Source organism: Eublepharis macularius, chromosome 13 (genome assembly GCF_028583425.1).
Source record: "Eublepharis macularius isolate TG4126 chromosome 13, MPM_Emac_v1.0, whole genome shotgun sequence".
Taxonomy (NCBI): Eukaryota; Metazoa; Chordata; class Lepidosauria; order Squamata; family Eublepharidae; genus Eublepharis; species Eublepharis macularius.
Window position 1 is genome coordinate 51,777,277 of NC_072802.1, and position 27,569 is coordinate 51,804,845.

The window sequence follows — 27,569 nt, forward strand, 5'->3', positions numbered from 1 at the left end:
TAGCATCTCCTTCACACTCACTAGAAATTTTTGATATGTAACAAGACACACAGCCGCCCCCACCCCAAACCTTGAGTACATGGAATCACCAAGCAACTAAACCTCTGCATTTTTACATTGTTACTCAAAATGAGTATTCTTCAGCTCGATGCACTACGCTCCATGCTTTCCTTATAAACTCTAGTAGCAAAGAACCAAGGACCCACCAGACCAGAAGGGGCATCATTATACGACTGATACTCTTCACTGTTCAGTCTCAATATTATTCTACAGGATCTTCTGTCTTCCCCAAAGACAACCAATCACTATGGACCTCTGCATCATCCATTCTGCAGTTCCAATGCCTCTTTTGACCATGAATTCTGTCAATACCCTGTTCCCAGTCTCTGTGGTTAACCTGAACCACTGGCATACTCCCAGATGAATGAACTCTACACCTCTGTGGCTCCCTGGTACAACCTCACAAATCTGTAAGGTTTAAAGCAATGTCCCAATCTCAGCCATTTCATATCAATAGAACACACCTCCACCCTCTGAAACTCCTCTAGGTTTCTCCTAAATCCCTGCAGAGAGAGAGAGAGAGAGAGAGAGAGAGAGAGAGAGAATTCAAACCATTCATTTCCCTCCAAGATGCAGTGAACAGATTTCAGCCAACTAAGCCTTATCTTTATTCTAGTAATGTAACTTTCAGAATGACATTTCCTTTCCTGTAGTAAGATTAGAGAGGGGGGAACCAACATGAATCACAGCTATAAAGAAGCCTGAATCATCTTCCTATAGCAGAAGGGAGATCAGGGTTTTCCCCCAGCCTGATAAGTATACACTGATTTTCTCTTATTCATCCTCTACAGACAGCAATTCCTACTTACTCTGATCTGAGGATCCCCAACGCCTTGACGAAAGAGAACCCCACAAACGGCAAATCTTCTCCTGAGAAACCTGCAGGGCTCAGCTGGCACAGAGAGGATACAATTCGTGAATTCTTCTCTGGTTCATCGAAATTTGAGGTGTCATCATCAGACTTGATGGTAGGCACAAAGGGGGGAGGAGCTGGTTATTTTTTAAAAACAGAAAGAGACGAGACAAAAAAATTTTAGCTACAGCTTGCTGTCAAAGTCCCTCTCGTTCAGCATTTTCAATGGCACTGCAGCTCCTGCTTTTAATCTTGCTAACACCAGCAGGCTGAGCCACTGCTCTCCAACCTATTACAGCAACAAGAGATTAACCCTACAGATACCAAGATGGCTACCATTCTGCAGGCACAGCATCTCTCACTGCTTCTGAGCCAGGTTTAATTTTTTCAAACAGTTTTTGTGTGTGTGTGTTAAGTGTCACGTTTCAATCTTGTCTATTTGCAGGGCACTTTTTCTGCAAGAGGAAAGATCCATCACAAGCACCAAAAATACATGACATAAATCAGCTCCCCTGTACCTAGGGGAAGATCTGTGCTGAACAGCAGCAGTGTTCTCAGTTCGGATCCCAGACCTTTGCCTCCAGTTGCTAAATTAATCTTGTCTCTGGAAATGCTGCAGCTGCTAAATCTCAGCATCCTTTAGGAATTAATATACCCTACCTCAATCTCAGCTCGCTAAATACCTGATGGGACACCACTGCAATCTAGCTTCAATACTACCAACTCTATCAAAAATGCAACAATTTTTTTTTCTCAGCCATTCTCCAATGACACCCTTGAAGCTTCTGGTATCCAGCAGCATAGTTATAGCCTTCTTTTACAGCAGCTAAATAAAGCAACAAACCCCCTAAAGAGGCAAGTTTTCCTAAACCATGTTCAGTAACAGAATTGCCTACAGTCTGTTTGTAATGCAAGAATCTCCCCTATTACAATTATGCACCTTCACTGGACTTTTTTTTTCTGAGTATGCATTTCTTCAATGTAAGCCCTCATAAAATGCAAATCAATCAGGTTTCCTTTTGCTCTATGAAACAGACATCCCTTCAAGCTGGTTTGCTCATCGTCACAAGCTGATGGATGTATAGTGTGCTAATGCTGTTACCATGGATTCCGTATAGATCTCCTGTAGCTGAAGGGATGATGGGAACTTAGAAACTGGGGACAAGTATTACAGCCCCTGCAGTGCAAACCTCCTGTTCCTTACTCTGTGCATGCTCCAGAGTTTGACACGGCTTCCCTGCACGCCTGACAGATGCTGATACTTATCTTACTGCCACAAGCAGAATGAGTCACTGCTGGAGATTGCGAGCTCCCTCTAGGCTGCTAGAGCCTTTTGCAGCCCAGGTTTTTAACCTTGTAATTTTCTACTCAGCTGATTTTAAGCCATCACTAGTGACCAGAATTAATAATTTTTTTTTAAAAAAAGTGTCTTCCCAATTCAAATCACCCCAAAGACATATTGGCAGCTTTTCAAATAGCAAATGTGAGTACTGCTTTTAGGTAAAGGGAAGGAAGGAGAAAAATGCTGTTCCCAGAGGTTATTCTTAGTTAATATTGAATGACAGGGTGGGGTGGGGTATCAATAAGTTAATTGTTTAATTGTGGGTTTCTTAAATCTTTGGTTTAATCTGGATTTTAAATTTTCCCATAGATTCATAAAAAGTAACATATATAAAAATTAAAACAAATTTTAGATCCAACACAATATGGAATATACATTAAGAACAGATTTTGGAACTTTTTTCAAGCCCTATTGGAAATGTAACACTTCCTACAGTGCAATCCTAAACACAGTTACTCTTGTCTAAATCCATTGACTTCAATGGGCTTAGATTGGAGTAACTATTTTTAGGATTGCACTGTTAATCTCTTAACTACAGGTTAAGTGATTGGGAATACTCCCTCCACTCTCTTTCTAGCATTATAGCAGAAACAAGATGATGGTTTTTCTTTGTCTGAGGTTTACCAAAACAATTTCAAATCTTAATTACAAACTTTGATTTAAAACTAATTAGGCATTAGCATCACAAAAGAGGTGATGCTACAACCATGGTTAACACTGAAAAGGAAAGGGATTAAGGGAATTCATGCAGAAGGGGCACGATCCCACAGGAGTTGTTTCAAATCATAATCAAAAGACCGGGGAGTCACACAGCATTCCAAGCCTTCGACTAGCCATGGTCCTGACTGCCACTTGCTCATTGCATCTGGACCTGGGTTTATTGACACATCTCCACATGAAGCTGCCTTATGCGGAATCAGAACACTGGTCCATCATGGCTAGTACTATCTTTTCTAGCAGCAGCTCTCCAGGGTCTGCTGTCTTTCACATCGTCTAGTCCTTTTCATGGAAATGCCTGGGCCTGAACCTGGGACCTGGGTACTCTTCAACTGAGCCCTGGCCGCATCCTCATATATATATAAACATTTATACTCAATTTAAACATTTAAACTCTGCTTTTCCTTGCAGCTCAAGGTGGATTACAATTCCAAGTTAAAAACCTTACATGATACAATGAAAACCCACGTCTGCAGCCAAAACCCCATTTAAAGCCCTAGCAAATAAATTAGCATTAAAAGAATAGTCTCTCCCTCAAGCCCTCAGGAAGCCTGCTATACAAGGGAGGAACCCACTACTGAAAAGGACTGGGCTCCAATAGATGTCAAATAGACAACATTAAGCAGGGCAATAGAGAGTTGCAACAAGATGCAACTTGCAATAGAGAGTTGCAACTGATGAAAAGGGACACATGGGGAGAGACAGTCCTTCAGATATGCAGGTCCTAGGTCATGGAAGCTTTAAAGGGTATAACTAGCGCCTTAAACTGAACTGGGGGAAAACCCTGGCATCCAGTGCAACAGTTTTAAAATAAACAAGACCTATTCCTATTAGCTAGCCCTCGATAATAATTAGGCTACAGCTAGCTGCAGTTTCTAGATTACTTTTAAGGGCAGCCCCACATATAGTGCATTACAATTCAGCCATGAGGTTACAAAAGCATGGCCAGGCAGGCAAAGTCTAAGAAAGGGGCCAGTTGGCAAAGCAAACATATAAGCAGGAAAGCACTTCTGGCTACTGCACCAACTTGCTTTTAAAACAACAAGAATGGGTCTACGAGTGCTTCCCCCAAACTCTTAACCAGCTCTGCAAGTAAAATTTTGTCCTTTTGAAACATCAACCTTCTCAAAAACATTATCTCCATGCTGCAGAGAGCTGCAGCAGCATAATGGTTAATTTGGCGGGTTGCGAACCAGGACTCTGCTGGTTTGAATCCTACTACTGCCATGAGCTCAGCAGGTGTCCTCGGGTAAGCCAATCATCTCAGCCCCAGTTCTCCAGTTGTATTGTGGGAATAATAATACACTGATTTTGTTTACCGTTCTGAGCGGAGTGCTAAACTGTCTAGAAGAGCAGTATATAAGTGCAGTTTTCTTTCTTTGGTTAAACAGTTGGGCCAATAATCAGCACTCTGCTGGTTCAAATCCCACTACTGCCATGAGATCTGCAGGTGGGCCTTGAGTAACCTACTCCTCTCAGCCCCAGCTTCCCTGCTATATTGTAGGGATAATAACACTTACTTGGTTCACCACTGAGTGGGCACTAATTTGTCTAGAAGAGCAGCATATAAGAACATTATTATTTTATTGTTATCATCAGCTTGTTCTTCCTTGTCAATTGACCACAGTTTCAAAGTATTGGTTCAGAACACAGAAGGCTTCGATCTGAGTTTCATCCGCTTAATGATAACACCTAGCTGTAAAACACCAGGTAACTTCATTCAATAGCCTCAAATATTTAGGAGAATGAGTGACAAAACGGAAGACTGATGTATTCCACAAGACAGGTCCCAACTTGATTGGTATTCCTCTAGTAAAAACCAAGTCCACATCTACTAAAGAGCTACTCCTCCAATACCACTTCTATATTCCACCTGATGAAGGACGGTGTTAGCAGTCAGACCCCTTCCTCACACCAGAAGGGCAGTTTATGGATATGACACTGCTTGGCCCTAGGTAGAGTGGATGCCAGCTGGCCTGAAGATTGGAAAATTACCAAAGGATGAGTCATAGGAGAATGGCTAATTGAACAGCCCCCACGCCCAGGAAAGAAGCTGAGATAACGAGGCTTCCTGAGGAGACTCCCAGCTTAATTCTAATGCCCTTCTGTTCTTCCCCTCACCCAGCTAACCTAATCAGGCTATTCAGCAACCTGATAGCATTCCTACCCAACACTTACCAGGTCATCAAGCAATACTTTTATCTATAGTCAAGCCAAAATAGTCATATCACACCTTTCCTAAGTCATTATTCCACCTCCAGAGACAATCATCAAGCTGTTGTTTTTGGCTGCAAGACATTAGCCTTGCCCCAGGGCACGTTTCACTCTATAACTGGGCTGCCCAGCCATGTGTTCAGTGTGTGTGTGTGCTCTGGGACCCATCCACGCAACCTCGGATTATGTCTGAGCCTTCCCTCCTCTTCCATGAAGCACTGGTTGTTTTGCTGCTGTTCCCATGGACCTTCCCCCTCTCCAGGACTGGTAAATATCCTACCCTACCCTGATTTGCTCTCCCCTTTTCCTCAATGTTGTCTTAGCTAGCTCTGTGTGTACGTTGTATGTGGTTCTCTGTACATTTGCCTTTTATTTCTCTGTTAATAAAAGAAACCTTTCCTGTAGACCACCTGCCTGTTTATTTGAGAATTCTCTAAGGGAACAATCCTGGTATACACAGAAGATTTCCCAGTTATTCCCCCAGCTGCATCTCTTTGAATGCTAACTCTCCTAACTCACAAGGAGACCCCCCCCATTAGGGTAACAATGGAATGGTCAGCTATATCAAAGGCTACTGAGAGATCTAACAGAATCAACAGAGTTAACTGTTCCCTGTCCAACTTAAACAGAAATTGTCAACCAGTGCAATGAAAGCTCAGTTTTGAATCCACCAATAGACAGAAAGAGAAATTCTGGCCTACAGTTAGTGAACCTTTAAGATACTTGCCTTACTCTTGGCCTAACAGCACCTGACACACTGCTATTTTATCCCATGAACTGGTGTCTACTCTCATTTTCCACTGCCAGGACAACGTGTAAAGGGAAAAAAATACGTATTAATGCATACTCTTGAGCACTTAGTTGTATGTGGACCCTTAAGATGTATACATCACCAAGTTCTTTGTGTTTGTCAATTACACTACCATTAATTCTACTCTTGGGTACTCCCAAGGCCTTTCAGTTATCCCTTCTTTCTTGGGTCCTTAATCTAGTCCAATGTAACTGTACGTGGCGAAGTTGTTTCTGTTCTTGTAGCATCAGCCTTTCTTTCTGATTGATGATTGACTGAGATACAGATTCTCCTTTCCTAACAGGACTGTGCCCCTTGAAACAGCAGCTTCATTTACTCTTGGAAGTGTAAAAATGCAAAATTAAAAGTTTTCTGAAACTAGTATTATGATGGTCTGTCTGCACTAGCTAAAAGCCTAACTTGGCCCATGCCTGTCTAAATCTGAACTACTCTAGCAAGTACAATCCTCAAGGTTTCTCTGATTTCTATGGTGATTTGACGCACATTGCCAGGTTCTTAATTCTGAAGATTCTATTAAGAGACAAACAGTGCAACCCTAAACAGTTACTCCACTCTAAGCCCATTGATTTCAATGGGCTTAGACTGGAGTAACTCTGCTTAGGATTGCACTGCAAAATAAAAGAGACTAAGTCCAGACAAATAGACAAGCATATCTCTAACTCAGGTGGTAGAAGCAAAAAGATTCTTACTTGAGTTGGAGGGCGAGGTAAAGCTGGAGAGATGAACCCATTAGAATCTAGCAGCTTGAGACCTGGGCCAGCTAGTTAAATTCCACTGTGCTACAAGGAAGTCCCCATGGGACCCATTTTACGTTGCTTCTCACATAATATTTAAATATAAAAATAAAAATTCTCAAATCATCCAAAGCGTTCACAGCCATAAGCACAAAGCCTATAGTTTTCTTAAAGGAGCAGGTTGTAGAAGAAAACCCATTTTAAAAAAGTGTTAACATACGAAGCATCCATTTGCATTAATCTTACAAATAGTAAACCATGTAAAATGATTAGTGAAAAGCAGCCCATGTTTGGGAAGCAAGTTTTTATTACTACTTAGACATGGGCATGAAACGGAAAAAGCCCGAAACGAGTTTCATGTTTCGTCACAATCCACGAATCGCGAATCATGAAATTTCACGAAATTGACACATTTGCCAAAACAATTCATTAGCTTCATGATTTGCCAGAACCTAGGGCATTTCAACAGCCCCCTTCATACCCGGAGATGCCAAACTCGCAGGGAGACTTCAGCAGGCTCCCCTCCACTCACCCTTCCAGTATGCAATACGTTGATCGGGAAGGGTAGGAAGGGAAGTGCTGCCAGAGTGCTGGATCAGAGGAGGACAATGGTTCAGCCGTGGTGGAGCTGGGCCGGGAAGACAGAGTGAGGGGTGGGGTGGAAGAAAAAAGGCACCCTCACCCAAAGACCTTCCCACAGCAAGGCCAAGAACTGGAAAAAAGAAGCTTCTTACAGTCTCTTTAAAGCAGCAGCAGCCAAAAGCACAATCCTAAATCCTTCCACACACTCTCCAATTCCAGCAAAATGCTGACATAGATCAGAACAGGAGGTCTGTGGTTGGCTGACAGACCTGCCTAACAGGGTTTGGAGGGGTGAGATTGGTGTGCCCATGGCTACAGAAGGCCCACCTCTTTGGTTGCCTAGGGGATTGACCCCTAGTTCCTGGCTGTATAGGGCAGAATGGAAGCTCTCCAGATGGCTAGTAGAGCTGCCAATCAAGTGTAAGTGGGCTATGATTGGGGTTTCCAATGGCAACAAAAGGTCTGGGCCCATTGTTGCCTAGGGAATCAATGGATCAGCACCAGCGTGTCTACAATTATGAATCATTCACGAAGCTAACGAAACAGGCCAAAAAGTTGTGAATTTTATAACAGTGACCCCACAAAACACTGTTTCGTGACACATGAAACGGCCCGTTTTGTAACAAAATTTGCTTCATATTTCGATTTGTGCCTATGTCTATACTACTTTCTTTTGTACTGAAAAAGAAATCTGTTATTACACCAGTGTTGAGAAAGATTTGTCAATATACAAGAACCACCACTCAAAGCCATATCATTGTTGAAACAAAAAATCATCAGAGCAAGAAGAAACATATCATTCACAAAATCCCCATTCCAATTACATAAGCAAAACACACCACCCTCATTTTACTTACATAATTAAGTAAATTCATGATCACCACCACCTGGCTTATCTAGAGCATCAATAAACCTACATTATTTTCGGAACAAGTTATATTTCCGCAAAAAAATGAAATAAATTTAAGTGAAACAACAAAGATCATCAGTTTAAAACTCAAACCTGCATCCACAGATAACATGTTCTAAGTACTGAAGGCTAGAAGTCTACATTTTCTACATCTTTCAGAGGCAAGCTCCAGTAACACCTGGATTAGTGAGTTACGCATTTTTAATTAAGATTTTCCCCCACAGAGCTCTCAAAATGAATTTCTTGAGCCAATTATCCTGTAATTTAAAACAGTGATGTCTCAAAGATGCTCATCAGCCTCAAAATTATCTTCTATAGATGTATGAAGCTCCCCTATGCTGAAATCATGAGCATATCTAGCCCAAGATTGTTTACTCCACCAGCAAAACATTGGTCCTAAAATGAGTTAATAACTTGGCAGCTCCAAGGTATTTAGCTTCAATTCAGGATTGTCCCTAACCAGCTCCATCAGAGTACAATAAGAAGGCCACAACTGGTTGTACAGACAGTGCCTTCAGACTTGTTGCTTCATGCACACTGCAAGGGAAACTAGATGGCACTAGTTTCAACCCCTTAGCCCCATTACAGAGAATAGCAGACATTATTGTACTCTTTTTTGGTTGCTGAACCTACATGGCAAATATTGTTAATGCAGTCAGTGCTCAGTATTATAGCCCTTTCATCCCAACTGCTCAACATATTAAGCTTCTTTTTAGCACACCCAGCTCAAATGAAAAAGAGTCCAGTAGCACCTTTAAGACTACTGGACTCTTTTTGATTTTGCTACTACAGACTAACACGGCTAACTCCTCCAGCTCAAATGAGTCACTGAAGCTTGCCCTATCCATGCTATATTGTTTATTTACTTTACTTTGTTTATACCCACCTTTCTTGTCAAAGGGGTCCCAAAGTGACTTACATCATTCCTCTGTCCTCCATTTTATCCTCACAATAACCTTGTGATGTAGATTAGGCTGAGAATTTGTAACTGGCCCAAGGTCACCCAGCAAGCCTCCATAGCAGAATAGGGATTTGAACCCGAGTCTCTCAGATGTTAATACAACACTTTAACCACTATATTATAAGAGCCTGGGTTTGCTATGAGTGGAGGGTGCTCAAAGAGTACATGTCTTCTCCATTCATGGCTTCATAGCCCTTCACCCTTCCCAAGGGCCACAAACTCTGCTCATTATGAACACTTAGGCGAATGAAGGCAATTATCACAGGGGTTCAATGCCTGGAGGGCAGCAGTTGGCAGCTCCTTAATTATATAGTTATGCTACAAATTATAAATCCCCTTGGTTCCAGTTGTGTACATAACTAATCAATTGGTTGCCTATGGTGACTGTTAATGTCTTCCAGGCAAACAAATTTTACAAAAATGGACTTTTTCTCTCTTTTAAGTCACAAACAACTAACAAAGATATATGTGGGCAGACGGGTTACAGGTTTTTCTTAAAGTGTTTACTGGGCTTACTTTTTGCAAAGAACGGCTTACGCATTTTTGTTTCATAGTATCTGCACTTGGGAAGGGTTTTCCTCTTTCAACTTCCTGAGTGTCAGTTGCACAAAGTCAGTTGCATAAAAGGGCTAAACCCAACAATATGCAGAGTATTTCAATCCTCAGTTTTGGTTCATTCTGATGCTGCGCAACCACATACACATGGCAAAACCTCAGCAAAACTACCTTTTTGAGTTATCTTATAATGCAGAGAAATCAAGGGACTAATTTTAATGGCACCACGCGACTTACAGTTATGAATGCAATTCCAATCAACTGTTGAAAAAAATGGATGACAGCAGAGGCCTTCATAATCTAGTCTCTCTTTCTGCCCACACAATAAACTCTGCACCAGATCAAGGAATTCATTGCTGACTTTCACATCTTCAGGGAACTTCAGGAATCTCTGCCATTGAAACAAAAATAAATCTTACTCCGTAGGAAAGAAACCAAAAGCCAAACAGCTGATATCCAAAGAGCTACTTTAGCCAAAACCAAAAGTTCACATGCACACAGTGCAACATGTGGTTATTTTTAAAAAACTGAAAAGCATTCCCTCATAAGAACATAAGAACATAAGCAAAGCCATGTTGGATCAGGCCAGTGGCCCATCCAGTCCAACATTCTGTCACACACAGTGGCTAGAAATCCAGTGCCATCTAAAGGACTGTCAGTGAGGCCAGGACACCAGAAGCCCTCCCACTGCCTTCCTTCCAGCACCAAGACAACAGAGCACCACCTCCCCACAAAGAGAATACCATCTATCTCCTGTGGCTAATAGCCACTGATGGACCTCTGCTCCATATATTTGTCCAGTCCCCTCTTGAAGCTGGCAATGCTTGTAGCTGCCACCACCTCCTGTGGCAACGAATTCCATATGTTTATCACCCTTTGTGTAAAGTAGTATTTTCTTCTATCTGTTCTAACCCGACTGCTCAATAATTTCATAGAGTGCCCACGAGTTCTTGTATTGTGAGAAAGGGAGAAAAACACATCTTTCTCTACCTTCTCTAACCCGTGCATTATCTTGTAAACCTCTATCATGTCTCCCCTCAGTCGTCTTTTCTCCAGGCTAAAGAGCCCCAAGCGCCTCAATCTTTCCTCATAGGGAAAGTGTTCTAACCCTTTAATCATTTTAGTTGCCCTTCTCTGTACTTTTTCCAGTGCTATGATATCTTTTTTAAGGTGTGGCGACCAGAACTGTACACAGTACTCCAAATGAGGCCTCACCATCGATTTATACAGAGGCATTATGATACCGGCTGATTTGTTTTCAATCCCTTTCCTAATAACCCCTAGCATAGCATTAGCTTTTTTTATGGCAGTCGCACACTGTGCTGACGTTTTTAGTGAGTTATCTATCATGACTCCAAGATCTCTCTCTTGGTCAGTCTCCGCCAGTTCAGACCCCATCAACTTGTATTTATATTTTGGATTTTTGGTTCCAATGTGCATTACTTTGCACTTGGCTACATTGAACCTCATTTGCCACATGGATGCCCACTCTTCTAGCCTCGACAGATCCCTTTGGAGTGCCTCACAATCCTCTCTGGCTTTCACCACCCTGAACAATTTCGTGTCATCTGCAAATTTAGCCACTTCACTGCTTAATCCCAATTCCAAATCATTAATAAACAAGTTAAAAAGCATTGGACCCAATACCGACCCCTGTGGCACCCCACTGCTCACCACCCTCCACTGTGAGAAGTGCCCGTTTATACTCACTCTCTGTTTCCTATTAATTAGCCAGTTTTCGATCCACAAGAGGACTTGGCCCTTTATCCCATAGCTACTGAGCTTACTTAGGAGCCTTTGATGAGGAACTTTGTCAAAAGCACGTTTTATTGCAATACTTAGCATTTACAGAACACATTCAAAATTACAAACATTTCACATACATCATCACAGAAATCCTTGCAGCAGCCATATAAGGAAATCCAGGATTATTTCTCGGTACTGCAGATGGGAACCAAGGCTGAAAGGGTGTAGCTTGCTTGCCAAGGTGACCTAGAGCGCAACTGACACCCTATGAAGTCCGCTGGCTTCAATGGACAGAAGGGCATAAGGCTGCTTAGAATCCCAGTGCTCGTGAGTTTGTGGCAGACATGAAATCTGAACCAGCAGTCTTCCAGATCACCACTTATTCTTTCAGCCGCTATGCTACGCCATATAAACTGCTTTTAAAATTTCTTAGTTTTAAATGCAGCTTGCCACAGAGCATTCAGGATTCCTTTCAGAAGAAAAGCAAAGTCTCTTGGATGCACAGGAAAAATCGTATATAATTGGAGGGGACAGGACCTCATTGCCTCTCCCAAAGACCAGAAACAGAATAAATTATACTTAAATAACAAAGCAAATAATGATTTGCATAGTTTACATTGGTCACAGATTTCGCTTCTCAGGTTTCACCATTTGAGTTAAAGGAAGGATTCAGATTCTATGGGCCTATCAGCAGTCATCATTCGTACCTGAAAATTCATAATATTATTGAAGGTTTTAGATGACGTTCCTTCAGTAAATGGAGACTTCCCATAGATCATTTCATAAGCAACCACACCCAAAGACCACCAGTCACATTCGGATCCATATGAACCCTTGCCGTCACCGTTCAGCAGCGTTAGTACTTCCGGAGCCATATAATCTGGGGTACCCACAGGCAGCTTGGCATTCACCTAGAATATATAAACACAATTGCCAGAATTAATTCCCTCCCAAGAAAGGGAAGAGTGGAAGGAGCAGACTTGCTTTAACCAAGTTCACGCTTGCCCACACTGCGCAGGACAGGGGCTGCTAGCTTGCAGCTGCTCTTACCCACTTCATACATATCCACCTTGGGTGAGGCGGTATCAACTCCCACTCTGCTTGTGGAAGCTACATCTCATAGTGATGGTGGGCTTCCACCCACTTCAGAGGAAAGCCCATTAGGACTTTACCCAGCAGCCTTAACGGCCAGTCCACTGCTGCCAGTGATAATATTCCAACCAGCCATTTTTCATACTATTCACAGGATTGGTTTGAAAGCAATTTCTCCATTACAAATTAAAATTAAGCCTTGTTCAGGCATGAAGAATAATAGCGGTAGAATGGGTTCATCACTTCCAACTGCAGGTGAAAGATCACTTTTCAGAACACCCATAGATGTGAGAAGTGGCATGCAAACAGAAAACCAGCACAGCAAACAAAAAGAGGGGGTATAACTTGTCTCTACAGAGGACTAGCTGATTCATTTGATTTTAGAGCAGGGTGTTTTTAAGGCTTTTAATTGGTTATTGTATTTTTAATGTGTTACAAGCTGCTTCAGCTACATTTTTCTAAACAGGGAAGGAATCAATATTATAAACAAACATTTTCATGGAGGTTTGGGGGGCTTTTTTAATATAAAAACATTTGGAATTAGAATCCACCACCTGCAGGGGTATAACGCATTCTATTACTTTAGGGCACCCCCATCTCATTACCATATCGTTATACTCCCTCTGTGAAACAAGTATCAGTTCGTTTGAAGGACATCCGGGAACCCCTGTACAACCCTCACCGTTCTGCAGCTGCAGGGGAAGATCAGTAGTGACGGACATGTTTCCTTCAGAGAAGCCTGTCTACTGTAGCGCTTATTTCTATACCTTTAAAGAGTTACCAAATGTGGGACAAGTGGAGGGTGGAGGAAGAATGCTTCTGGAACAGAGCTTGATTAGTGATGGTTTGAGAAGGAGCTGAAGAACAGTGAAATAATACAAAAGCTGGTTGTGAGCATACTTCCTGTCATGAGCTGGGCCCGCTCAAGCTGATAGTCCATGCACTAACATGAAGCCAAAGAAGTGTTCAAGATTCAAAAGCCAGATCCAGTCTGTAGTCAGAGCACAAGGTAAACACCAGGGGTGTGTCCAGAATCCAAAAGCCAAGTCAAGTCCACTCCGTAGGTCAGAGCACAAGAGTATCAAGTCAAGATGCAGGCAAGAACAAGATGCAAGGTTCCAGGAAATGGTTGCAGGTAATCAACACAGTGCTTCCACGCCTGGCAGTTTCTCCAGACTGGCTTTTCTAGCCAGGCGTGGTTTTCAGCCAGCTGCTGAGGCTCCATCCTGCCACTACTCATCATCGCTCTCCAGCAGCTGGCGTTAGCTCAGGAGACAAGCACTGCACCGTCTCTCCTGCAGTTCCAATCTCTGGTGTTGTCTGTGGCATTCTTTCGGCATGGGTGAACCTGGGGGGGGGGGGTGGAGGCCCTTGGCTGCGCTGCACCTGTAGCCTTGGATGTCCCTGGCTGAGCTTCCCCTGTGGTATTGGGGCCAGAGGGTGCTGGTGCCTCAGCTGCTGGCTGTAAGCTCTGATCAGCCAGCAGCTGTTGTTCCTGATCACCGGCTTCTGCTGAGTCAGGGCTAGGGCTGGCTACACAGAACTCCTCTTCTCCTGAGGAATCGTGGCTGGCTACACGAGGCTTCTCTCCTCCAGAGGAGACCTCATCCTCACTGAGTCCAGACTGGGCCATGACACTTCCTTCAGGGAAGGAAGGGAACATAGCTTGGTGACAAACGCATCTGCTTTGCATGAAGATTAATTTACTTCATTTATGCCACTGGAGGCCCAAAGCAGTTTACACCGGTTTACCTTTCCTCCATTTTATCCTCACAACAATCCTGTGAGGTAGGCTGAGTATGCGTGCAGCTAGCCCAAGGTCATCCAACAAGCTTGCATGGAAGGGTGGGGGATCCAAACCAGGGTCTCCCAGAACCTAGTTTAACCAATCATGCTGGTTGATGGTTCCAGGTTCAATCCCCAGCATCATCAGTCTGTGAAAGTATTCTAATGGAACAAATACAGAATGTCTAGCTGACAGATTAAGTGCACAAAAAGTTTAAAGATGGGAATTATAAGCAAAATACTTCCCTTCCAGTCAAAAGCACACCACCACAACAAATTTAAAACCAGTACATTTTGCTAACACTTGTTCCAACTAAGCTGAAGTGTTATAAACAGAATATGCTTTGCTCAGTTTTTAAACAGCAATCAATACAATTGAGGAATAAGGGCAGAAAAGTTCCTAGCAAAAGTGATGATGGAGCTGAGATGTTTCTACTCAGAATACAAGCTACATGCTCTGGTCTCTGAAAACATTTAAAGAACTAACAGAGACATTAAGACAGGCCCAAGAGAGCTACCCAGCTAAAGCTGTCAACATGCCTGGAAAAAAATATTCTGCCCTTTTATCAGAGGCTGAATATGTGGAAATGGCTTTTCATGTCATGAAGGTAAATGACATCACCTGATTTTAAACAAACTAATTTATGATATTTTTTTACTCTTATATTTAATCATTGTTCTTCCCCTGTATCCAGTCTCAACTGTTTTTAAACTGATTTGCAAATGGTTTTATATGTACTAGTCGCAGACTGTAATAATAAACATGACATCACCTGGTAAATATCATCCCATTAAGCCCCTATGAAAGGAATGGGGCATTTTTTCCAGGTCTGTCGGCAACCCTATACCCGGCAAGAGGGGCAAGGTGTGCCTTTAGGAACCATTCACAGAGGTATATGGGCACAGCAATTCCCAGGTGTAAATCAAAGTGTTAGCTTTGACTTTATGGTTTGGGATCAGGATACTTGAATGTCTATCTTGCTCAACACGAGAACTCAGAACAGAAGTCCTATCAGTGACTGCCCCGCCCCTGCTTTGCATTGTTAGAGCTTCAACTCTATGCATGACAGGCCATTTCACTAAGATCATGAAACATCGTTTCCTGGGAGGTGCTTCCATTTCAGCTTTCACTGTTTTAGGCAGGCAAAGTGTTGTACTTCTTCCACCACGTTTTTTGTGAGGCCTATTAGAGTTGGAGTATAAACTGTTTCTAGATAACTATTTTGTGTTGTTTTCCTGACTGTCAACTTTAATGTTTGCATTTTAATTCAGTGCTGTTATTGTTTACTGTATTTAATTATTACTTGAATCGTGACTCATTTTTGTAGCTCTCCTAGGGAATGCTACATGCCAAAATGCAGGATAAGTATTTTAGTAAATAAAATATTGTCAGGGAAAGTGACATTTTTAATGGGTCAACTGGATCAATTTACTGAACAGAGTCCCCTGCAATACCAACAATTTTGGAATATATATCTTGATATGATTAAGATAGTAGGCTAGATCCAGCAATGCATCCATGGAAGGCAGTGACAGTCATAGATCTCCCCTGTTTTCCAGCCCTCCACACAGCAGCCATTTCCACCTCCAGGAAAGTGGATTCCCAGATTCATGGAATAATAGCCATATGGGTTGGAAGGCTGCATTAAGGACAGGAAAGAGACCAAATCACCCTTCTTGCCTCTTTCAACAGCAGAGCTACTTTTGTGAGCAGAGCATTGCTGACAATACAGAGAGCAACTTTACCCCCTTTCCTCTTCTCAATGCAATCCACTGACCCACAGTTATTACTCCATGTAGGTCTCACAAGCCCTGAAGTCAACTTTCCCACAGTCGGGAATGTCAGGGGGAGTAAAGATATAAAACCCTTGTCAAGCAGATCTCTAGATGCAACAGTGTTAATTTTTAACCAAGAATAATGTAACAATATTTGATGTACATCTGTCATTACTGCAGAAGCTGAACTCAGTTTTCTTCTTATTTGGCTATTGGAACTCTCTCTCTCTATTGGGCAACAATTTATTTTACAGATATGCATGTTTTCTAAAAGGGCACCAAATGTAAACACTCAACTCCATGCTTGTACTTTTTCCATTAGAAGTCCTATAGAATATTCAACCAACGGGCACATATTATTCATCAAAAATTAGAGGTGGTATCCTGAAATAAAGGCAAAAACTGTTCTCCCGTGATAGCTGAAGTATCACATGAGATGTAATCATGTATAGTTTGAGAATTTTTTTTTATGTCACCAGAATGCACATTTATGCAGCCTACAGATTTATCCACCAGGCACAAGGAATGGGCCAAAAGTAGACCAGCTAAAGATGAACAGAAGTCCAACGGATCATGGAATTCACTGAATACCAAGAAAACCCATTAGATACACCGATAGAAGAATTCACAATGTTGGTGCATATAAACCATCTCTGCATTTAGCAAAACCTTTCCCACTTGCCCTCGCCCGCTAAAATTTCTCTCCTTCGGATCACCAAACCCTAAGCAGCAAGATGGGGCAAAGTGGGAAGGCAAAATTGGTAGACTGCTCCCTCCCCTTGCAGAAATGGTAATGTTCCATCAGAGGAACTATGGGGTTGGATACATGCCACTGTCATGTCTGTTACAACGTCTCCCAAAGTTAAGCTCAGATTTGTTATTTTCACCAATGTTTCGGATATGTAAGTACAACTTGTACTGAGTGCACTGCTGGAAACAACAAAGCCTCTCTTGGCTCTGATCTACCAAACAAATATTCAAAAAACATATATACATACAGAATGAAGTCTTTCTTCAGATACATTACAGATCCCAGACCTACTTTACACAAGCTAATCATCTGGTACACAGAAGATAGATGTAGAAACTGTTCAGCTTTGAATGCCCTCCTACATTAGCCTATGCAGATGGTTCCTTAAAGAAGCCCATCATCATAGCAGTTAATCATGACAGGAAGACTGTGAAGCTTGCTACTAGCAATTTAGAACCACAGCAAAACTGTTTGCATAGCTGATATGGCTCCGGTTCATAATCACTTTGAGTAACTGTAGAATAAAGCTGATTTTACCAACCCTCTTCTACAGTCATTTGTTTCAGCATATAATGGCGTTTCTGAGTCCCACACTGTCATACTAGGAGTCAGATATAATTTATCAATCAAGAAAGATGAAAGAAAGACAAAACAGATGTTATTTCTTCATAGAGTTGAAAGCCACTCGGTCATCTACTTGGCTACTGGTACAAGAGAACCTCTTCATCTCATCTAATCACAGCATGTGTCTGCTAATTTCCTGCGTGAAACTTGAATTTGTAGCAGGCCATGTAGCTCTTAAACTGGTTGTTACAGTACATGAACTACAGTTCCTCAAACATTTAGGTGATGTTTACAGTGCAACTGATGTGCTGAACAAGTGGAGTGATTTGCTGTCGACATTTTGAGTCCCCCTGGCAACTGCTCAACCATGACTGAATAGCAGTACAGGGTATATTACTCATCCGTTAGAGCACACCTTAATCTGAGCCACCTCAAACCAACATCCAATAGTTTTCAGAAGCATGTCTTCAAAATAAATTTGTAGGTGTGGGTTTGAAACTCTGTCAACCTCTACCTCTCTCATTTGCTGGTCAAACATAGTTGCCAGGTTGACTAAGCCCAAAAGCTGAGAGTCACTGTCACACGACTCCCTTTTTATCACGCGGTTAGATGTGGTGCCTTATGTTATTTCACCCTCTGGGTAGGTAACGCTGCCACCAGGAATACAATTCTAATCTGGTTGATCATTTTTTCCCTGAATATTTGTGCCCAAGCATTAAGGCTCCTTTGTGGGACCATGTGGCCCTAAGGATGAGACTGGTATATAGAAATCACATAAAACTCTGGGGTGAACAAAAAACAAAATAAACCTTTTATCAGTACATGAAGCATATTGGTTTCAGGATGTTGGATAATACTTCCTCAGAAAATAAAACTGGGTATCTTATTCTTCTGGCTTAAGTGTCACAATCTCTTCTCTCTCCTCTCACTCAGATTTCTGTCAGCTTATTCATCTCACTCTCCCATAATACTCTGGCAATATCAAGATCTGACTGTCTCTAGTCAGAATAATCAAAGAGGGCATATTATCTCCCACCTAGAATTCCAATGCTTTTCACAGCACTATTTTGGATTCTAACTGGAAGACACTCTGTTAACTCCCGACTCATACAGCTAACTGCCTCTCTCCACACACACTTCTCAGCTCTGCCCATTCAGTCATCAACTAATCACCTCACTCACTCATCCCTCTCTTTCACCCCCCCCTTCTTCTGTAACATACCAAGCATTTAAAGAAACACACACACTTAACTTCAAATCATTACAGTCATATACAAGAAGTGTAAACTAAGTGTCAGTGATTCAGCAATAATATTAAATGTTTCTCATTTTCTGCCTGCTTAATAGATTAGGACAGTCTTCAGTTGTTACCTACCCATGTGTATCAGCAAAACAATTGGGTCTAAAAACTGGGGTGGCGAGTTTCTAAATGATTTTTAACTTTACCCTTAAACTTTGTATTTTCTTGTAAAACAGTTAGATATCCTACTTCTGTGCCATTAAAATACTCACAAGGACCTAAAAAAAATTCTATTTCTGCTTCAGGGTTCTATCCTCATTACTTCCTAAGATATTGGCCTAAGAAGTGACTATTGGAACATTTTAGCTGCCATTTTGAATTAGGGCCATCATCTTGAAATCAGACCATGTGTTAAACTGAAAGCACCACTTTCCCAAGTCTATGGAGTCATAAAAAACATGAATAAAAAAACTCAAGTTTGGCACAGCATCTGGCCACCCCTGGACTGAAAGAAGAAATGGGATAGGGACAGGACATCACAAAAGGAAGAAGAGTGACAGAAATTAACAAATGGAAAGAACTGTCTGCATCAGAGACTGAATACCGTCCAGCCTGGTGCAGTGGTGAGTGTCAGAAAAGGCCCAGGTTTGTTGTTGTGGAGGATAAAATTGAGGAGGGAAAAATGATGTTGTAAGCCATTTTGAGTCCTTTGGGGAATAAAAGTGAAACATAAATATCTAAATTAACATAGCTGACACTGTTGTGACATAATCAAAAGGATTAGGTTTAATTAATGTTTTCGTTTCTCTCATTGCTTATATTAATTAATTGCTTGAGTTAAACCTACTTCACCCACAGTAGAAAAATACAGCTCAAACATATGTTAGATTAAAAGATTGGTTGCCACTTGCCAGGCTACTTTATATCTGAAATAGAGGGCTTTGTGCAAATTCTCTTTAAGAAACTCTGGATAAGCTTCCAAAGAACTCCATAGTTCCTAGAAATAGTTTGAAAAACTTTAATTCCCACATTGATGTGTGTCGTTAGTGTAACTGAAAAAATACTTCCAAAAAGCCTTCTAAAAGAAAACCTGTCAAAAGAATTTAATAACGTACCCTGTTTTAATATACATAATTGTAATTTGCACTGCAAAAAACTCAGGCCAGAACACTCAAATTAAACTGAAAGAACAATCAGATAATATTCATCCCTATATCAAATCATATCAATTGCATTAGTTTAATCAAGAAGTGCTTGTCACAATCAAAAAAGACAAAATTCTAACACTAATCAAAAACATTATTCACCAGCCACAAGATCTCAACTATCTAATTATCCATTATGGTTTCTTCCTAATTTAGCAGGGTTGCCATTAAAGAACTAGGGCAGCTGCTAGTTTTATTTGCTATTTGCTTCTTTCATCTGATCCATAAATAGCCATGAATATACATTTATATATATGACACCATTTTGGTATGTTTCAAAACAAATCAAAAACAAAAATGAGCATTCCTTCTAATAATTAAGATGTTCTCTAACATGGTAGTAAGGAATTTTGAAAGCTTGCACTTTAAGTAAAGCCTCTGCTAGAGTTATTAATCATTAAATTTGCTGCCTGCCCAAGTTTTCGGCATAGCTTTTTCATGTTTGCTATTGTATAATTTTATGTACGTCAGGGGTAGTTTATTTGCCCCTAGATGAGGACACCCCAACCCTTTTTAGCCTTCTGGCACCTATGAAATTCTGACACAGCATGGTGGCACAGCCACAAAACAGCTGACACATGAGGAAATGCAAGTCAGAAAACAGATGCCGCAGGAGATGGAACCAGCCATAAAGTGGTTGCTGTAGCTTACCTTCACTCACACAGTTAAGATCCTTGTGTTATGGTGGCAGCTGTGCCAAAGCAACATTTTTAAAAATCTGCATTGCCAATCAGAAGCCCTGGTGGGCAAAAGGTTCACCTGGCCCAGCCTTCTTTTTAAAAACACTTGTCATGCACCACGAAAAGTGTTGGAGAGCACCATGGCACCACTGCCCTAGATGAGAGCACTCGCTCTTCAGTTTATGAGTGAGTTTCCCAAGGGCCCAAGGATACCTTTATACAAATTAAGATCAGACACTACATATTTTACTCAAAATACTTTTATACTGTATACTACCTGCCCGCAGACATCCACCCCATACATCTTCATGAGTCCCTACTGTAGGTGTGACTTCTAACTGGAAGGCTGGAAGCCCAGAGCAGCAAATCATGTAGAGATGCAACATGCAACCTCTTCTCACAGAGGTTGTACTGAAACTCTGCATTGCATCCAGTCACACCTGGTGCAGAAATGTGGCAAAATGACCCCCCCCCTCCGCAAGCCATTTGGAAAGGCCAAGACAAGAGCAGTTAATCTAAGAAACAAATGGTGGGCTCTCTCCTTTATGAATGGGTACTTCAGCATCATAGGAGCATTTTATTTATTTCTTACAACATTATAGCAGCTCTTTTAAGACACCATTTGGGAATGGCTACAAACAGTTTTACATCAAAATTTCCTATCTGTCTAGTATACTTTTGCCCTACCCCTTCTCCAAGGAGCTAGAGAAGCATACATGGCTCTCCCTTCCTTGTTTTGGCCGCATGACCACCCTGTAAAGTACATTAGTCTGAGAGACTAGCCCAAGTTCACCTAGTGAAGTAGACATTCAAACTGTCGTCTCTTGTGCAGTACTCTAACCATTATAACACAAAGACAGAAAAAGGACTGCTCATAGACTTGCGTGTTTATTAACTAAAACCTGATCAGAGAAAAAACCTACTGAACCAGACTGAGCATTGTCTTTCTGTCATGAATAAGTTAATATATTTACACTATATAGGGAGACAAAAATTAAAATTCCCCTTACATAAAAGAAAAGTCAAGGAACTGGTAAGCAATTGACTATAGTCTTCTACAGAAAAGAACAAGACTCAAGTTAACATTAGAAACATTTTTCAAAGACACTAGCGCCTTCATACTAACATACATAAAAGTTAGAGACAATTACAAGAGGCAACAATAGCAGACTTAGACATTTTTATTTTCTGCATACCATCTGAGCAACCCAAAGTTTTTATTACCGTTTTGTTCCCTGTTATTTTGGCAGCTGATCCAAAGTCGACCAACTTGATGTGTCCTGTTCTATCGATGAGTATATTCTCTGGCTTAATATCTCTGTAAGTAAGCAGAAAGCAATCAATATAGCACCCTTAACCCATATACAACCTCTTCCCTGCCCTGCATCATCTTGCAGAAATCACTAGAGCAAGCCGGAAGCCCACAAGGAAAGTGTGATGGCAGGGGAAGAGACACGACATAGGATGGCTGTCCTGCCTTGCGGAATTCATCCTCTTGCTGTTGGAGCTTCAGAGCAAGCAGGGCCAGAAGTGGGAAGGTCCCATTTCACAGGGAAGGGTAAGCCAAAACCCTGTCTACATAACTTGCACATAACCTTCCAAAGCAAGCAGAAGTAATAACACCTATAACAATAGTCTTATCCACTGAAGGAAGTACAGAAGACTGAACAAGTTAAGCTTGAGTCATCTGATCAACCTTTCAACTCTACCAAGAGTTTTAGCATTCTATGCTGGTACATCTGTATTTCTTCTTCCTACTTCATTCTCAAGCATTAAAGTTAACACTGCCAGTATCATATAATGAGCCAAACAAAAAGAAAGGGGCCATTGTTGCATTACGTAACTCTGGACAAAGCAACAAGCAGCTATTAGGAAACAGTAAACCAATATTACAATGAGAACAGATAAAGCACACTTTTTATTATTCTCACCTTTCATTCAATAAGCATGTGTATCAGAAAACACTTGTAACAATTGGGGGAAAATGCTTGATGTTTTCAAGGCTCAGTGCTGCAGAGGGAACAGGCCAGGAGTTCAGGATAAACTCCTGCCCGCAAATCCCCATTCCACATAGCACTCTACCATTGCTAACACTAACCAGGCTTTGCAACCAGAGGTTGAAGATGGTTTGAACAGACTGGTTGAATAGCAAACTCTATCTACCTATATATGATGCTGATGAAAGCCTTAATCACTGTAAAGAACAGTGGGGTATGAATGGTGATGCATACAATCCAATGGCCTAGTCTCAGTTCATTAACCATAGTTAATGAATCAAGAGCTTTAAGACTGCACCGACCCCTTTATCCCGATAATGCAATGTCTACTGGAAATAGCTCACAGAAGAATTATTTTTATTATCTTCTACATATATTAGCTTGAGAGTTCCATGCTGGTGCCCTTGTAAGTGGGTTTTATAATCAAGAGTTTCAAAAACAATGAAGATGATACAATAATAGGGTATGGCATTCAAAACCCATAGTTCTAAGGGGCATGCTCAAACCTTTTCTGATACTTAAAGTGTCTCTTTGGGTTCCAGCCAAGATCTACAGAAATCCTAGAATTATATTAAGACTACTGCCTCCAAAAGCCCGTACAAAAGAATATCAATTGCTTTCCGAAACTGCTCATGTCATCCAAAAATAAAAATAGATCTCAATTTATTATTCCTAATCCTCAATTAAACTGGTCAGAGGAAAACAGAACTTACCGGTGAACATAGCCCATTTGATGGACACTATGCACAGCCAGAACAAGTTCTGCCAGATAAAACTGAACGCTGTTTTCATCAAGCTGTTCCTCATATCTGTTTAAGAGCGAGAGTAGGTCTCCTCCAGGACAATATTCCATAACCTGCATACAATTGACACACAAAAACACCATCTTAAACTCTGTGGAAACTCCAGGACTTTCACAGGCATACAGTGTAAGCAAATGCACTATAACTTAAGAAGTAGACAGGGTTCATAGTATATTCAACTTAATGGACAACCAATATGAAAACTAAAATATCTACACCTCTGTAGAGTAAGAAACCTTGCAACTTAGTGAATTAAAAGTGTCCGTGGAAGAATGTATGCATTTGACATGCAAGTGACACAAAACAAGGCTCAAAAGCTGGCAGTTTTGGTCAGAAAATATATATTTTTGCAATCTAGTAATTAAAGCTGAAGCATGGGATTGTAGACTCATTGGTTGTATTCATATGCAACTTAAGTGCAATTAAACTAAAATGTGCACAAACTTAGTTTGTACTAGTTTCATGAATACACCCGGCTCTTCCCTCTTCCACAAAACACAATGAAGGGATGGTGGTATAAAACGAACTCAGTTATCCATGACCTAAAAATATAGACTTTAGTTAGCCACCCTGGGACCTTCCCAGATTCTTCACCAGAACTTAGGGTGCTAGTTAATGAAAGAAAAACTAACTCCAGCTAAGCCATGCACCTGTATTTGTACATCAAGGATAACTAGAAGTTGTTTTAAACCATCATTCCTTCATTACACTTCACACGGGTAGGGTGAGAGGAAAACCCCAGGAATTTACACAAGCTTGGCACAAACCAGGTACATATACATTTTGTTTTCATTGTGATTAGTCTTTTAACACAGCCATTGTACTTTTATATGTTGCTTCTCTAGTACTGCTGAATATTATTACCTCCTATAAAAACTAACCCAAATAAAAGGCATCCAGCAGACAATGCATATAACTAAAAGACAAATGAACTGAAGTCCAATTGCTTAACTAGGTGCTTCCTGCCTAGAAATACAAGGGCAACAAAAAAGAAACCGCAGCTACCTGAAATATTGCTTCAAGCTATTTTGAGATGAATTCACAAGACCCTCATCAAAACAAATTGTCCTACTACATAATGGCCTACTCCTCTCCAGCCCCACCCCCACATTGCAGGCAATGCTCAAACAGGAGTATATCAATGCAGAAATGTGTTTATGTCGATGCAAAAATTTCCACTCTCCACTTCTATGTAAGCAAGAAGATACAGTCAAAGTACACAAAACCAAAATCCCACTCTTAATTGTACCACATAGAGCTGAGGGAGGCAGGAGGGAATATTATCTGTTGAGGCCTGGAGTTCTTTCCCAATTTTTGTCTATTACAAAAAAAAAAAAGGCCAATTTAAACTAGAGTAAGGCTAAAAATGCAAGTTCCTTCAAGCACTCAAGTATGCACTGTTCTCTGTCATTGTTCTGAAGTGAATGCCGCATAATCAGAACACTGGTCAAGAGTACCCAGCAATCAGCTACATATAGTGAAGGTGAAAACTATCACTCTCCCCTGAAATGGGCCTGCTAGCCTAAAAACTCACCAAATAAAGGTTCTTTTTGTCCTGAAATGCATAATGCAGTAGTGGAATCCAAAGGCTGGTACTCTGAGATAATATATTCCGCTCTTCTTCAAAGAATGTTACCTAGGAAGAGAAAATACCAATCACTGTGTTGTGTTATGCGCCATCAAGTCACCTCCGACCTATGGCGACCCTATGAAAGAAAGACCTCCAAAATGTCCTATCATTAAGAGATTTGCTCAGATCCTGCAAACTGGAAGATGTGGCTACTTTTATTCAGTCAAGCCATCCTTGAACAGGAAAATCTGATTGCTGTTGAACAGGTGGGATCCAGAGAAGGTAGATGTACTACAGATCACTGTATGATCCTCCAGCACCTCACAGAGAAATACTCTTCAACGAGAGAAGTATCTTTATATGTCGCCTATATTGATCTAAAGGCAGCACTTGACTCTATTTCCAGAATGAAGCTCTGGGGTAAGTTGGAGGCCACTAATATTGATCGCAGGCTACTCTTCCTGATCCATGCCCTACATGAAAATACCTCTCTAAAGGTCAGGTGCAGCAAGATGGGACACCTTTCAAATGCTGTTCCCACTCCGAGAGGCGTGAAGAAACAGGGCTGTATTTTAGCACTGGCTCTCTTCAACTTTTACATAAATGACCTGGTCAAATCTTTAAGTGACCAGGCCTTCCATCCTCCGAAACTACAAATCTTCTTATATGCAGATGATGCAGTTATTCTGTCAAGGACCCAATTTTGCTCAGAAGAGCCCTAAAGGCTCTTGTACAGCACTGCAAAAAAAAAAGAGAGAGAGAGACTTTCTTACCATAAACTATCCCCCCCCCCCACACCAAAAAATGGCCTTCGGTAAGAAACTGAAGTCTAGAACCTGGACCACCGATGGTCATTTGACTGAACAGGTGCAGGCCTTCAAATATCTTGGTGCAGTATTCTATGCCTCCAGCTCAAAAAAAGTGCACACTGCCCATGCAGCAGGTATTGGACAAAAGTCAGCTCACAATATACTAGATTTCTTTGAACTAAGGGCAGACAATACATCCCTGCTGCCCGAAAACTCTTCCAAGCTAAAGTCTTGGCCCAACTCTTATATAGAACTATGATAGGGGCAACATGATCTTCTTTTGCTCCCCCTACCTTGAGCAAGTTCAATCAAAGTTCCTAAGAGCAGCTTTACTTGTCCCTAATTGTGTACCAAATGCGTTGCTACATCTGGAGACCAGCACTGTCAAGAGTGGAAGCTAAGGTGTGCCTTGCCTCCCTAAATTACGGGCTATTTTCAGCAAGTCCTGACGCCACTGCTTCTCCTGGATGAACATCAATCTGAATGGCTTAAGACTTTGTAAACTTGCGAGCCTCGGCTTTTCATCTTCCGTGGTTTTAATCATCAGTTTTGATCAGGCAAAACGGGCCATAAAACACTGGACGCTGAACACCAGCTTGATTTAGAGAGGGTTCCTACTTTATTGTCCCCTACGAACACCAGATATATAGTCAAGCTGGCTGCCTATCTGTCCTTTTTGGAGGTGCATAGTCACAGGAGGGCCTTTACGCTTGCAAGGTGTGCTGCACTCCCTTCTGCTGTTTTAGATGGAGGGAGGGGTTAATAGAATTCCCTACAAGAAAAGGCTTTGCCCTTGCAGTGAAGGAGAAATTGAGACTCACATTGTTCTACGTATTAAGACTATCACCCCTTTGATCAATAGAATACTTGGAAGAATGAGCTTGGAATATGTTAGGCTACTATTAGGAGACAGAAATCCAAGAACTATAGCCTCAGTCGCAAAATTTTGTGCAACAGCCTATAAAATCTATCAGCTGCTTTCATTATTGGGGTTTATGTAAATACCACCCATTAATATTACTGTCTATTCATATTATTGCCTATTTTAATTTTTGCTGTTTTTTACTAATAATGTTAACTTTGCGTTAGTACCTCAGCTATGCTGGTCTTTGACCGTACAATAAATCTGACTTGATTTGACTTAAAATACAAATAAACTGAAACTGAGATAAGCCATCTCATTTTAGGTCTTCCTCTTTTCCTACTACCTTCCACTTTTTCTAGTACATCCTTGTAAAAAAAAATGTATGATTTAGCATTTTATAATTACAGCAGAGACAATTACATCTAAAGTCAAAGAAATGGATCCTACAGGTCCTTTCCATTAATGGAAGCCATTTCTGGTAGCAAGCAGAACTTCCAGCCTCCCCCACCCCTTCCACTGTAGCACGTAGATCTCCCCAAAACGCTGCCCTTGCGGGGCAAGAGAACACTTCCAGGAACAGCATGAGAGGCAAATTGGAGAAAATATTCCCCCATCTTCCATTAGTAGAAATAATCAGCTGGTCCAACCAACCACCTTTCAGCAACTCTGAACACAGTAACCAGCAAAAGTTTTGAACCTCTAGAGATTTCTGACACATATTTAAAAATAAATTTCTTGTCATTGTGGATTTAAGTTTGAAAAGCATGCAGGTAATATTTACAATCTACCAGTGTTTACAGCCTCTGGTCACGTTCCCCTGTCCATAACTATGACAGCTCCTCCCTTCCCCATAGAATGCCTTTTCTCCTACCACCACTAGTGCCCTACCAAAAAGGAAAACTCATATTTTGAAGTTTTTCAGTTACCAGACAACACATCAACTAAAC

The 27,569-nt window shown here is 41.3% G+C and overlaps 1 protein-coding gene across 1 annotated transcript in view; it reads right to left on the minus strand.

Annotated features, from left to right (window-relative positions):
* Positions 1-27,569, minus strand: part of CIT (citron rho-interacting serine/threonine kinase) — a 137,471-nt gene that overhangs the window by 103,251 nt on the left and 6,651 nt on the right. Inside the window, exons 5-10 of the mRNA XM_054996247.1 lie at positions 24,913-25,014; positions 23,289-23,431; positions 21,803-21,896; positions 12,193-12,396; positions 9,977-10,130; positions 870-1,050 (exon numbers count right to left, since the gene is read on the minus strand). Coding sequence (XP_054852222.1) covers positions 870-1,050; positions 9,977-10,130; positions 12,193-12,396; positions 21,803-21,896; positions 23,289-23,431; positions 24,913-25,014 — 878 coding nt within the window. The remainder of the gene's footprint in view (positions 1-869; positions 1,051-9,976; positions 10,131-12,192; positions 12,397-21,802; positions 21,897-23,288; positions 23,432-24,912; positions 25,015-27,569) is intronic.